General features: G+C 42.4%; 1 protein-coding gene across 1 annotated transcript; it reads left to right on the top strand.

Annotated features, from left to right (window-relative positions):
* Positions 1-7,736: 7,736 nt before the first annotated feature.
* On the top strand, positions 7,737-14,726 carry LOC127784813 (lon protease homolog 2, peroxisomal). Its single transcript, XM_052312202.1, has 17 exons — positions 7,737-8,003; positions 8,711-8,814; positions 8,928-9,039; positions 9,476-9,645; positions 9,893-9,984; positions 10,131-10,310; positions 10,423-10,506; positions 10,771-10,898; positions 10,983-11,184; positions 11,263-11,469; positions 11,672-11,802; positions 12,101-12,314; positions 12,630-12,923; positions 13,030-13,224; positions 13,438-13,683; positions 13,799-13,900; positions 14,170-14,726. Exons 1-17 carry the CDS (start codon positions 7,894-7,896, stop codon positions 14,251-14,253), a joined length of 2,655 nt encoding a protein of 884 aa, XP_052168162.1. The 5' UTR covers positions 7,737-7,893; the 3' UTR covers positions 14,254-14,726.
* Positions 14,727-14,752: the final 26 nt, after the last annotated feature.

Below are 14,752 nucleotides of genomic sequence, written 5' to 3'. Positions count from 1 at the left end.
CGTCCTCGACTGCCTGGACGCGCATGAGCATTACCTTCTCCCCTAAAGTATCGTAGCCGGAGAGTGCGGCAGTGAGGTCGTCCGACGCCTTCCTGCTCTTCTCCTTTGTCTGCACGGCCACCTGGAGGTTGGCCCTTAGCCCGTCGATCTCCCTGTCCTGTCGGCCTCGACTCCCTGTGACTTCACCCACCACGCCGCCGGTAGTCTCCGTCCCGACAACAACGGCGTCGTCGACGTTTGTCTTGCTGCTTCCGCCACACCCTCAGCAAGCTCCCATGCACACATCCTCTTTCCCATCTCTTCCCTGCCCACACGTAGTCATTGACGCTTGCAAATTCCCTACTTGCCAGCCACGCTCTCATCGCATCAACGTGGAGGTAGAGGAAGGGGAGGAGGCGATGGCGTTACAAGTGGAGGTGGAGGAAGGAGATGGTGTTGCACGGGATGATGGCGCCGCAAAGGTTAATTAACTTCGTGTCTAGAAAGATAAATCTAGAGACTAATGTATATTTTTCTAAAACTGGGTCGTCTTGAGCTATCTTATTGGACCACATGGCAGTGTTAAATTTTAAGATAAATCTAAGAAAATTTTACATAAGAAAAAATAGTTAAAAGAAAAGAAAAAAAGAGACACAAATCCAATTTCTAGACACGCCACATAGCTGTTATCAACGAGACAAAACACCTACGGCCTGAATGGGCCAAAAACAAAAGTGCACTGTCATTGGGCCGAGTCCATGACTACCCACTACCTTCTTTCTCCGATCCTCTGTCTCTCTAACGAACTACTAACTAATATCGGAGGTCAGCGAAGCATCCATGGCGGCCGCAGCTACTGCCGATTCTACTTCTATTGAGGAGGAGGAGGAGCAGAAAGAAGATAATGGTCCTTCACCGCGTCTAGCTTCTGCTCGCACTAACCGCTGCTCTCCTCCTCGATCACCCACCGCTTTTCGCATCCCGCTCTCCTCCGTGATAACCCTCACCCACCACACAGCGTGCTCTTCTAGTTATATGTTCTATGCGTCGATCACGAAAGCTCTCCTCCGTAATCGCTAATCACCTTCACCCACCACTAATCTATGCGTTGATCACGAACCCTGCTCTCCTCCGTGATCACCCTCACCCATCCCACGCAGCGCGCTCTTCTAGTTTTATGCGTCGATCACGAACACTCTCCTCCGAATCACTAATCACCTTCACCCATCGCTCTTCTATCATCGATCACGAACCGCTATCCTCCATGATCACCCTCACATTTCAAAATCGACAGCGTAGCGAATGAGACAACAACGACGAGGGGGCCTTAGCTGGACCCGGCAGCGCGCGGCGAGGGAATCGTACGTGGAGAAGGTGCTGCAACTGCAGGAGCAGAGGACGGAGCCGACAACATCCACGCCGCGGGAGCCGGGGACGGCGCCACCATCCGCCGTGAGAGTCGTGGAACGGGAGCCGCCGGCGAGAACCACGGCTTCCACAACGCGGCAATGCGGGTTAACACCGCGAGCGCCATCTCCCCTCACTTCTTTGTGTGGGGTGGGTGAGGATGATTTGATCAAATCGGTGGCTTCCGCAGCCGACGCCGATGCCGCTGCCGGCGGTGGTCGCCACCTTGAGGACCACAGGGCCCATCAGGCGGTGCTAGAGTAGCGCGCCGTAGTAGTCGGGATTGGGGACCAAGGTGGTCGGCGCCGCCGCCGCCGCCGCTCTGGAAGAAGGATAGAGAGGGGGAGACACATGAACGGTCCCATAATTTTTTTTTTGAATGATGAATGGGGCCCACATATATGTTTTTAATTCTAATGCTATCTAAGCGCCACGTCAACGCCACAGTTCAGGTCAACACTATCACGTAGATGTCACATTAGCGAAACTGCTCTTGAAAAGACCAAAATCATCAACGGCTTGTTTGGTAACTCGAGGGAAGGGGATTGGGAGTTTACACGAGGGAATTGATGATGAGATTAAGATGGAAATTTGATTTTTAATCCTAATATCTTGTTTGGTAGAGGTGATGGAAATTGACAAGGAGTTTAGTTGGAGATTAGGTCATTAATAAAAACGGATGGCTGAGATTTGCTTAGAAAAAGTAAAGGAGGAATTTCCTCCCAATTACCTACCCCTACCCAAGTATTGAAAAGGAGAGAGTTTCTTGCTTAATTCCCCATTCCCATCCCACCAAAATTTCCATGTCTCCCAACCAAACAAAACACTTAATAGCCTCATCTCTCTAAACTCTCAATCCCTCCTAAAAACTCCCTCCAACCAACCAGACAGTAAGGGAGTCAAATTGTACGGTTTTAATAATTAGGGGTCGAGATATCCGATATTACGGGCGGTTGAAGGGCACGACAAATAAGATTCTGTCAGTAGTTAAGAGAGTCAAAGTGAACTTATTCCAAATCGAGGACATTGAACCGAAGAAGAATCCTGAGCTGACTTGGGCCGGAACGCGATACGGAGCGTAACCGCTGTGATTTGGGCCCACATGCACCAGAGGGCCAACTTGTGTCTCTTCTCATAGGGCTGATCAGTGGGCCGAAAGACTATGAGGCCTACCAATCTACCGCGGCTGGTCGCTGCTGTCGTCGACGACGACGGCGGTCATCTGGGGCGCCGCCGCCGGGATCTCCGGCCTCCGTCCTCTCCGGCGGTAAGGTGCGGCCTCCCATCTCCGTCGCCTTGCTCTAACCTTACATGATCTTCCTCATTTCACAATATACCCGATACATCGTGTCGCCTCGTTCTATTCTAATTCTCTAATCCGAGGTGATGATGTTTCTTCCGGTGAATTCGTTATGGACTGGTGATCTTACTAGCGTGCTTCCAAGTGTTACGGTTCACTGACGATTTGGCAAAGACGACCTGATTCGAATTTCGTGGGCGATGTAGTTTTTTGCTTTGATGATCTTGGTATGTGATTGGCACCCCTTGAAATTTCAGTCCACAACTTCAGGGAAAAAAAAAATTCTATTTCGAGTAGCAGATGCAAATGTGAAATCTGCGATGGAAATTTGGGCCTAGGCTTAGGGCCACTACCCTTGTGGCCTAGTGCACATAGGCTGGTAACTTACTCCAACTTGATGCTGAAGGCACTCAAAAGGCCTCATTCCTGTTACAATATATAAATGCATCCTTTATCATTTATGAATGCAAGGACCATTTAGCTAGACTTAATTCACAAATTGTAGATTGGACATAGAAAGCCTAACAATCTCAGATACTCATATACAAGTTCCTTCTCATTTTGATGCATAGTAATAATCTTTTGGTATTTTCTTGCTTCAGAAAATCAGTTACAGTTCTGTATTTTTCACCTTCTCATAACGATCCTTCTCATAAAGGGACTATTGTTTGCAGGAAAAGTTTCAAAACTACCTGTCGTGTTTAGTTCTAAATTTTTTCTTCAAACTTCCAACTTTTCCATCATATCAAAACTTTCCTACACACATAAACTTACAACTTTTCCGTCACATCGTTCCAATTTCAACTAAACTTTTAATTTTGGCGTCAACTAAACACACCCTAAGCCGTGAAGGCAAGAAACTGATCAGGAATCAGGACAAGAGACCATGATGAGATGATCAATGCTGCCAATCAACCATCAAAGGGCCTACCCCTATTAGAGACAAAGATAGTATGAACACTAGTGCCATGCCTCCAAAAATGATTTTTTTTTGTTCAACGTCTTTATCAAAATAATTGTTGCTCTACTAGTCACTTCGCTGTACTGGTTGATGAACCTCGCTTTCCGATTTGGCAAGTGGTTGAAGCCAGCCATCGCCTTCACTTGCCCATTTGGATCCAGCGTTTCAGAAACGTGAATAAACAGCCACGGCGTGCGTGCATCATATTCAGCATTTCAAACAAACTTGTCTATTTTTTTTAATCCCATTCCTGAAATTTGGGTGAAATTTCCCACACCGTCGTCGTGATGACGACGGCGACATCCAGAACGATGACTTCACATCTATCTATCATTTTTGGATCTGCATTTGTTTGCATTCTGATCTTTAACTATATGTGAATTCTTTCAGGGTTTCTGGATAAGCAATGGGATGCATCTCCATCAGCCGTGGACTTGGGCTCAGGTCTTGGAGATGCTGCCGTGGAGCCATGGAGCTCGTGCTGTATATTTTAGAGCTGCCTGTCAGGTAAAGCCTTCGACGTACAGGTAGTTACCCATGTGTTGCCATCTAAACATCGAGTATCTTAATGCAATCCAGGTCTGAACCGTCGCCAAATTTCCTTGCCGTTTGCTTACCTCGGCGTGCAATCTGGTGCACTGTTTGTTTGACACATGCCGGCGGTGACCTGTGAGTATCTCGTAGACTCCCAAGTCTCCTGCTAGTTGCTTCTTTTTATCGTGGCTGATTGTTTACCTGATTAACACGATTAATTGTAATATTTTAAGAAAAAACTTTGAAATACTACCCCTGTTTCAGGTTATAAAACTTTCTAGCATTGATCACATTCATATAGATGGTAATGAATCTATTCACACATATATATTTAGATTGATTAACATATATATGAATGTGGACAATGCTAAAAAAGTCTTATAATATGAAACGGAGGAAGTAGCTTATAACAAGTGACTTAAACTCTAGAGCAGAAGACGATTTTTTTTTAACAAATCTTCTTTTTTTTTTTTTGAAAATGTGGAGCAAGTAATCCACGGTAAAAATCTAGGGAAAAACTTAAAAGAACGTGACCAAGTCTAGTTATCCGGCCTTGCACGTGGGAAGACAGTATGATCTAACGACTTTGCTTTGTACTATCTCAAATTATAAGCACTATATTTTTTATATGATCTTCTATAATATACTTTTACTGTTAATTTATTTTATGTTATGCTTCCAACAAATATAAAATTAACATCATATCAAAGTACTTTAAATATAAATATAGTGATATAACGTGTATAGTACTTAGCATATACTATATGGTTAATATGATTATTAATTAAAAAATTATCGATTTTGATCTTTTTTTTATTAAAAAAAAAGAACGTCCTATATTTTGGGATCGATGAAGTATAATTAATTCGTCAGGTCCGTATGACTCAGTTATCACTTTAGTTACTGTAGCATATATATAAATTGTTGGTGCCAGTATCAAACTCTGATCATTTTGTTACGAGGCAACTCTACTATATATTTGGGAGGTCGCTGCTTTCCTTCCACGAATCCCAGTATCCCACACATAAATCATAATCACTAAATGAGAGAAATAAAGAAATGCTAGTTGCCCTGTCTACATCATATCCTGAATGTAATAAGTGAAGTTGCTTCACGCGGTGTTTAATCGCATTGCTAAATAGTATCTTGTGCATTATGTAATTCCATTACTTTGAATTTTATATTTCAATTCAAACTCTTAGACAGTTACGTGAGCAATCAATCCTAGACTGATCAATAGTACTCCCTCCATCCCAATATAAATAGTATAGATGTAATATATGCTAAAATTACGAATATGGACAACTACCCTATATTATACTTCCTCCCTCCTATAATATAAGGATTTTTAGAGGGATGTGACACTTCCTAGTACTATAAATCTGGACAAAGTACCTGCGTACTAGAAATCATATCCCTCCAAAATCCTTTATATTTTGGGACGGAGGAAGTACTACTTAGGCCTTGATTAGTTCCAAATTTTTTTTCCCAAAAACGTCACATCGAATTTTTGACAAATACATGGAGCATTAAATATAGATAAAATGAAAAACTAATTACACAGTTTGCATGAAAATAGCGAGACAAATCTTTTGAGTCTAATTAGTCCATGATTAGCCATAAATGCTACAGTAACCCACATGTGCTAATGATGAATTAATTAGGCTTAATAAATCATCTTGTGGTTTTCAGATGATTTATGAAATTAGTTTTTTTATTCGTGTCCGAAAACCCCTTCCAATATCTAATCAAACGTCCGATGTAATATCCAAAAATTTTCTTTTCGTCAACTCAACAAGACCTTACATTATGACGAAGAGAGTACTATTGGACAAGCCTACCTACTGTAGTATATAGTACTATTGGAGTAAGCTCTGAAGTTGACTGGAAGCCTCATAAATTCGTCATGTACGGTAGAATGAGCCATGGATTTCACATGCTAATATTTCCACGTGCCTAGCTCAGCTTTTGGGAAAAGCTCAGCAAGAATTTTAGGTTATCAAATCTAGGTTTGCCAACAGACGAATAAATAAAAACGGCTGCCGACATGGCTCCACTAATCCGAGCTTTCATTTAGACCGAGTCTAGTTCCATACTTTTTCTTTAAACTTTTAATTTTTTCATCACATCAAAACTTTTTTACACACAGACTTTCAACTTTTGTATTACATCGTTTCAATTTCAACCAAACTTTTAATTTTGGTGTGAACTAAACACACCCATTATACCGGTAATGGCGGAACGCTGATTCCTTTTTTTTGATTGAACATATCATAGCAGTTGGTAGCAACAGAAATTGCAATATAATCGTAGTAGAAGAATTGCTTCTTCTGCACGGACTTAATTGATTAATAAGCGTCTCTGCTAACTTAAGTACGAGTACATCGTATCCAAATTAACACTAGTTTAATACGCGTGAGATTGCAAGAATTCTCCACCTCACAGGTCAAGTTTATGGGGTCAACTCCTTCGGAACCCTAATAAAAAATTTTATGAATTCCGATGTGCAAATCTGATTAGGAATGGTTTTTCCTTTCACATGATTTTATGGGGATTGGATAATGTCTTGTTTGGAAGCTAAGATTAGAGCTCAAGATTTCGAGGAATATGTACTACTACCTCCGTCCCAAAATAAGTACAGCCATAGTTTTCCGCGCCCAATTTTGACCATTCGTCTTATTTGAAATTTTTTTGAAAAAAATTAAAAACATAAGTCGCGAGTAAAGTATTATTCATGTTTTATCATCTTATGACAACAAAAATGCTAATTATAAAAAAATTTCAAATAAGACGGACGATCAAAGTTGGGCGCGGAAACTCATGGCTGCACTTATTTTGGGACGGAGGTAGTAGTAACTTGTAAATAGATGAGAATCTAATAAACAAGTTTTTCAACTTCTGATTTTTATATTACAATTTATTAGGATCTGAGTAAAAATGTGACGATGTAGGTAGGGTTTGCCTTTTCGTTTTCCAAAACCGATGACTTTTGGTTAACGCTGTACGAAAACCAGCTAATCACGACCGGTTTTTACAAACCGACATTTAACGGTTTCACGAAAATCAAAACCTAGGTGCAGGGAAGCTAAAGATTTTTCAAGAAACTGTAGTGACTAAAAACTCTCCAAGATAGGGCCTAGATGACTCGCTAAACCACTCCCATCCGTTGGATCCCGATCTTACGGCCGGCATGGCAGCATGGACTCGCGGAAGATCACCATCCACACCGTCCGCCATCCCATCTCGGACGGTCGACATCCCCCCACCCCGCAGCCTGAGCTCCGAAATCCGAAACAGCGGACACCGAAACCCGCCCACCCCCTGACCGCCAGCATGGCACAACAACCCGAACCCCGCAGCCAATCAGAATCAGCTTTCCTCCTTGCCCCCGCACCGGATCCCATCCCACCTCTCCCCCCCTTTCCCTTATCCCACCAGAGCGCCACGTCCACACCCACCCACACACCACTCACTGACATGCGGGCCCCACCTGCAGCAACCTTCCTTGACTTCCCCCGCTCTCTCTCTCTCTCTCTCTGTGCTCAGTTTGGCTCCGGCTCGTGTGTGCTCTCCTCCACCTCCACCCCATAAATATCCCCTTCGTCGTCTTCGTCATCGTCTCCAACCTCCGATTTCAATTCCAGCGCGGGAGCCGTAATCCCCTCCACTTCCGTACGATTCGAGCGCGGTGGGGTGGGCGAGGTGCGTGGCCATGGCGGACGCGGCGGTGGAGCTGCCTGGACGGCTCGCGATACTGCCGTTCCGCAACAAGGTGCTCCTCCCGGGGGCCATCGTGCGGATCCGCTGCACCAACCCCAGCAGGTAAGTAGTGGGGGCGGCGTCGTCGTCGGCGCCCCTCGAGCGGATTCCGCGCACCGCGAGATTGGGGGGTTTCACGGTCTCGGGTTGTGTGGGTTTTCTAGGGTGGAATTTTGGGTGGTGGCCGATGGGCTGATTGGGCGCGCGGGGGTTTGGGTGGTGGATGGATTATTAGTCCAAGTTAGGTTTAATCAGCGTGTGGTTGGTAAAATCGCAGTAGCTTAGCTTTGTTTGATGCTATTGTATTGGCTTAGTCAGCTTAGCTCATGATTCGTGAGGCCTTTTTCTTCGATTTCGTCTGTGGTTTTGTGAATTTGTGTGGAGCAAGTAGAAATTGCTTTTTCTTCTTTTTCTTTTTCTGCTTTTTTGTATTGTAGTCGTCACTTGTTGTTTTCTCGATGGGATGATCTCGTCTGTGATGTGAACAGTTAAAAAGTTTCCAGCGCAGTTTGATGAACTCGCTGAATCCAAAGTGGTTTAGAGCGGCTTTGGTTGCTTTATGGTTGACTAATTCAGCTCCTAATTATATCTGTTTGGTGTTCAAACCTTCTAGGCGTGTTGTACTTACTTGTGGTTCAGATTAGTATTGAGATTTTTCCTCTGTGTATGCGTACGATGGCTTTGCTAGTGTGTGTTGACTTGGTGGGAAGGGAAAATTCTGCCTTTTGGTTTGGATTTTGACTTCATCAATGTACTTGTTTCTCCTGCAGTGTGAAGCTTGTGGAGCAGGAACTCTGGCAACGGGAGGAGAAGGGTCTGATCGGGGTGCTCCCTGTGCATGACTCCGAAGCTGCTGGCTCATTGCTGTCTCCTGGTGAGATAAAGGCTGCTGCTGCTGCTGTTTTTTTTTTAATTTGGTTCTGTGAGCCATTTGTGGGCATTGTTGTATGGTGGTTTCTTACTGTTATTGCTGTTGCTCGCATATAGGTGTAGGCAGCGATTCAGGTGAGGGTGGGAGCAAGGCGCCTGGTGGTTCTGCAGGAGAATCAACGAAGCAGGATACTAAGAATGGGAAGGAGACCATTCACTGGCACAGCCGGTGTGTAACATTGCCATCTTTGCTAATATGTGTTTTTCCATATGGTCATATCTCTGAACAAGATTTAAAGAAGAAATTCCTTTGAATATGTCGGGAATAGTGGGAAAACAATAGCATACGATTACTAAAGGTAAACAAACTAGTGTTAGTGTGGGCACATGCTCTTATTACATTCTATGAACACTTGATAAGTTGATAGAAGCAAATAATTTTCTTTCTGTTGGGCGCACTATGTGTTGGTGTGACATTGCATTAACTTGCAGTGGGCTTAGATAAAGCAAGAGGGTTAAGATTGGTTGATAGTGGTCAACTCTTCTTTGACACAATTATTTGATTGAGAACTGTTGGAAATTAGTCAATTTTGTTGTGTTTTCCTACCTGTCTCCCTTTCTCCAAAAAAAGGTGTGTAACACTTTTTCATTCCGTCCATCTATAGGGGAGTAGCTGCTAGGGCTTTGCACCTTTCCAGAGGTGTGGAGAAACCAAGTGGAAGGGTTACATATATTGTCGTCCTTGAAGGTTTATGTAGGTTCAGTGTTCAAGAGCTCAGTGCAAGAGGTTCATATCATGTCGCTCGTGTCTCACGTCTTGATATGACAAAAACGGGTAAGATCTTGTTTGTTAAAAATATTAGTTTATTTTTGTTGCTATTTTCCTGCACTACATTGTCATAAGTCTGTTGTAGCTGTTATTTTGTACAGCTCCACCCTTTTCTTCCACTTTCCATTGTAGTTATGCCGATAGTTTGGTGGTATATTAGTTTATTCTTGTACCTTCTTTGTTAAGTGCCTTTTGAATTCACCTAATATCAAATTCTAACACTTACATTATTAATGTTTGTGCAATTTGCTAGAGTTGGAGCACGCAGAGCAGGACCCAGATCTCATTGCTCTTTCTAGGCAGTTCAAAGCTACTGCAATGGAACTAATTTCCGTTCTTGAACAGGTGAAGAAATTTAACAGAGCACTATACCCTAAATAGATATTCCCAATGTGACTATCAGATCTGCAGTCTCATCTTTCTGTTATCCATGACATTTTTCTTTCAAGGTTATGTATGACTTACGGCAATGATGTTGTTTCTAATTGCAGAAGCAGAAGACAGTTGGTAGGACTAAGGTGCTTCTTGAGACAGTTCCTGTGTACAGACTAGCTGATATTTTTGTGGCTAGCTTTGAAATAAGTTTTGAGGAGCAGTTGTCAATGCTGGATTCAGTTGACTTAAAAGTTAGACTTTCCAAGGCAACCGAACTTGTTGACAGGCACCTGCAGGTGAAGACATTTATGATTAGTGAATTAGTTTTCCGTAATTTTAATAACTTCATCATCAAAGGTTTAAACATTGGGTAGTTTTTAACTTATTTCCTTTCCTTGTGATGAACAGTCAATTCTTGTAGCTGAGAAAATAACTCAAAAGGTTGAGGGTCAGCTATCAAAGTCTCAGAAAGAGTTTTTGCTTCGCCAGCAGGTTTGTTTGCCCATCATGTTATTTTCTGTTCTTGAAGATTCAGGATTTTCGGGCTGCTGATGTTTTTGCTCTCAACAATTATGTCAGTATAAGTTACATTTAATCATACTTACATGTTTTTTGAAAGTTTGAAAGTATACATGATGAGCACAACCCTTTTTTTACGATTCACATCTTGTTGGAGTTTATTTGCTTTGTTTCCATTGCTTCTTTTGTGCCACATTGTTTTGTTTCCAATATGATATCAACCCTTTTAATGCACAGATGCGGGCTATCAAAGAGGAACTTGGCGATAATGATGATGATGAGGATGATGTAGCGGCATTGGAAAGGAAGATGCAGAATGCTGGAATGCCTGCTAATATTTGGAAGCATGCTCAAAGGGAGTTAAGGTAACTTATCATCTCATTCTCTATGTACAATTGTACAGGCATGTGGTACCGCCGGTTCCTATATCTAGTTGTTTTTTCTTGCAGGCGTCTAAGAAAGATGCAACCTCAGCAACCTGGATATAGCAGCTCTCGAACCTACTTGGAACTTCTTGCTGAACTTCCTTGGCAAAAAGTCAGTGAGGAGAGGGAGCTTGACCTTAGAGCTGCAAAGGAGAGTCTTGACCGTGATCATTATGGGCTGACCAAGGTTAAGCAACGGATTATTGAATATTTGGCTGTTCGTAAGGTTGGTACACATGCATAAATTTATGTGCTTATGATATCATGTATTTTCTCTCTCATGGGTGCACGTTAATACTGGCAGCTTAAGCCTGATGCCAGAGGTCCAGTCCTGTGTTTTGTGGGACCACCTGGTGTTGGAAAGACATCATTAGCATCGTCGATAGCAAAGGCACTAAATAGGAAGTTCATAAGAATCTCTCTTGGTGGTGTAAAGGATGAGGCTGATATTAGGGGTCACCGAAGAACATACATTGGAAGCATGCCAGGACGTCTCATTGATGGACTAAAGGTTTAATCACTTGTTTTTCTTATTTCAGGAGTAACTTATGACCTTACAATTTCTTTGACCAGACCAATCTTGTTTTACTTTTGCTTATTAATGTCATATTTCCACCTGACAAACCATTTTGTGTTTCTAATATACTTAAGTCTTGGATTAATAGTGAAATCTCTTGTGCTATATTCATATTCTGCCCATTAAAAAAATGCAGAGAGTATCGGTCAGCAACCCAGTGATGCTTCTTGATGAAATTGACAAAACTGGTTCTGATGTACGTGGGGACCCAGCATCAGCGCTGCTAGAAGTTCTTGACCCTGAGCAGAATAAAACGTTCAACGATCAGTATCCTTTCAAATTATTCAGATAATGAACAGCATTTTCTGATTAATTGGTTACTTTCTTAATGGAGTTGGGGGGGGATCAATACCTGTGGACATCTTTCTATTGTGTTTTTCATGTACCGCTCAATTTTCATATTTAGTTGGATAGTTACAGTTTATTTCCCCCATTATCTGCAATGCTATGTTCTGGGTTGCCTATAACTTGTGTACACTACACAATGCTTAGAGAAGAGATTTCTTTACTTGATATATGATCTATATTATCATACATTTAGAATTCCTTAACATGTTTTCACCAGCTATTTGAATGTTCCATTTGACCTGTCGAAGGTCATATTTGTTGCAACTGCCAACAGGATGCAACCCATCCCCCCTCCTCTGTTAGATAGGATGGAAGTTATTGAGCTACCAGGTTACACACCTGAAGAGAAGCTAAAAATAGCCATGAAACATCTCATACCAAGGGTACTGGAACAGCATGGCTTGAGCTCCACATATCTTCAGATTCCTGAGGTAAGATATGCAGTTTTCTGCTGCATCCTTTGTTGCCTATAAAGAAATTCGGCATATTGTTTGATTAAAAATAGTTTAGTTTGATCTAGGATCAATGCAAGATTAGTGAATGTGGAGAGCTGGAGATGCATACTATTTACCATGCTTTTGCACCTTTGATGAAACAGTAGGCACTGCCTGATTGTGCTCTGCTAAATAATAGAGTTGATCTCATCATTCCGATATTTTGCTAACAGCAGTACTTTGATGAACTGCTACATTTTTGGGTTAAGTTCTTGACTCCTGAGTATTTCGTCATGCTTGCCATTTCTCCAGGCTATGGTCAGACTCATCATTGAGAGATACACGCGAGAAGCTGGTGTACGTAATCTTGAGCGGAACCTAGCTGCATTGGCCCGTGCAGCTGCAGTCAAGGTTGCGGAGCAAGATAGTGCGCTTAGACTTGGCAAGGAAATACAACCAATTACTACAACTCTACTGGATTCTAGGCTTGCTGATGGTGGTGAAGTTGAAATGGAAGTTATTCCTATGGGCCAGGACATATCAAATACTTATGAGAATCCATCACCCATGATTGTTGATGAGGCTATGCTAGAAAAAGTGCTTGGGGTATGCTATTAAACATTTGAGTATTGAGTATAGCCTTATGAGAAGCTACAGAGTTCTTTCTTTTTGTTTGTCTTACTTATGGTAATATGCTATATTTGTGCTACAGCCTCCAAGATTTGATGATAGCGAAGCTGCAGATCGTGTGGCGAGCCCAGGAGTGTCAGTTGGGCTTGTTTGGACTTCATTTGGTGGGGAGGTACAATTTGTCGAGGCTACAGCGATGGTGGGTAAGGGTGATTTGCATCTGACAGGGCAACTTGGTGACGTAATTAAGGAGTCAGCACAGTTAGCTCTGACATGGGTAAGCATCTTCTTTAACTTTCACCTATCTATGCATTGGTTGCATCATGCTGCTTTGTTTATTTTCTGCTGGTTCTCTGATATCGCCCTTTGAAGTTATTTTTCTCCAATTATTGTTACTGGAATGAAACTCCAATATTACATAAGAAGAAAACACAATGTTTTGGTGCCTAGTTTTGCATAGTGGTACTCATCATTTCCTTGGTTTTGACAGGTGAGAGCAAGAGCTGCTGACCTTAATCTGTCACCTACTTCTGATATTAACTTATTGGAGAGTCGTGATATTCACATACATTTTCCTGCTGGCGCGGTGCCAAAGGATGGTCCTTCTGCTGGAGTGACATTGGTAACATCATTAGTGTCACTATTTAGCCACCGAAAAGTCAGAGCTGACACTGCTATGACGGGAGAGATGACTCTTAGGGGCCTTGTGTTGCCAGTTGGCGGTGTTAAGGATAAGGTACTGCCCTATAGGTTCCTGACATGTTATTTAATTGACTTCAGAAGGATGAAAGCTTAACCATTTTCTCTGCTCTGCTCTTTGACTAACTTGAAATGTTTTTTCTGGAATTCAGGTACTTGCAGCACATAGATATGGCATCAAGAGAGTAATATTGCCAGAAAGAAACATGAAGGACTTGGCTGAGGTTCCAGCACCCATTCTCTCTGGCTTGGAGGTATGTATTGAGAGCTTTGCTCTATGTATTTCGACAGTCAGAGATGCTCTAAGGCCCTGAGCATATAGTTGATATGTATGGTGCACAAATTGTTTCGGAGTTAAAAAATATATCATAGATAAAGTAGCATTGGAAGAAATTTCCGATACCATATAGTAGACGTATGTTTTGAATCGTAGATGACCAGTAAATAGAGTTTTCCCTTTTGGGTGCAATGTAGCTGTCTAAAAAATGTCTATTGCTGACTTTACTTCGACCTGCTACTGTAGATTCTGCTTGTGAAGCGCATCGAGGAAGTACTTGACCATGCTTTTGAAGGTGGATGCCCTCTGAGACCACACTCCAAGCTATAGCATCAACCAATCTGAAGATGGCGTTTGATCTGGTATACTTTCCTGCTGGTTATGTACCTATTTTGGAGATTCATCCATAAAACAAGGTTCAGATTTCCATGAAAGAGCAACTATTCCACGAGGTAGAATCTCACGCCAAACGCAGGCTTGCAGCGCTGCTGCCAATCCATCTCGGTTGAGCAACATTCGGAATCTGTATACGAGTTGTACAAAACAGATGTGAGTTCTGCACTTCTGTTTGTGCCTGCGTTCCCAACTGCATATATTTATAGAGGGATACTGTCTGATGTACACGCATCTGTTGTTGATTTGGCTGTATATGTAATCTATTTAGGGAAAAATCAATATGTCATATCATACCACAAGAAGGAATCATCAAAGAGCCCTCGAGGCTGTTCCTCAAAATGTCGTTGACCTATCTTGTCCCACTGGCTCACGAATAAGATTATAGTTGAATAAATGTTTTGTTTTCAGTGTATTGTGTCCACCAGTTTGGCTC

The sequence above is a fragment of the Oryza glaberrima genome, chromosome 9 (assembly GCF_000147395.1).
Source record: "Oryza glaberrima chromosome 9, OglaRS2, whole genome shotgun sequence".
Lineage (NCBI taxonomy): Eukaryota > Viridiplantae > Streptophyta > Magnoliopsida > Poales > Poaceae > Oryza > Oryza glaberrima.
The sequence above is the reverse complement of the archived record's forward strand: the minus strand, read 5'-3'. Positions and strand labels throughout refer to the sequence as shown.

Excerpts from the sequence above, each read along its gene's own strand:
- LOC127784813 (XM_052312202.1), top strand. The coding sequence starts at position 7,894 with ATGGCGGACGCGGCGGTGGAGCTGCCTGGACGGCTCGCGATACTGCCG. Across the intron at positions 9,646-9,892 it reads TCTTGATATGACAAAAACGG|AGTTGGAGCACGCAGAGCAG; the intron begins GTAAGATCTTGT and ends GCAATTTGCTAG. Across the intron at positions 10,311-10,422 it reads TTGTTGACAGGCACCTGCAG|TCAATTCTTGTAGCTGAGAA; the intron begins GTGAAGACATTT and ends TGTGATGAACAG.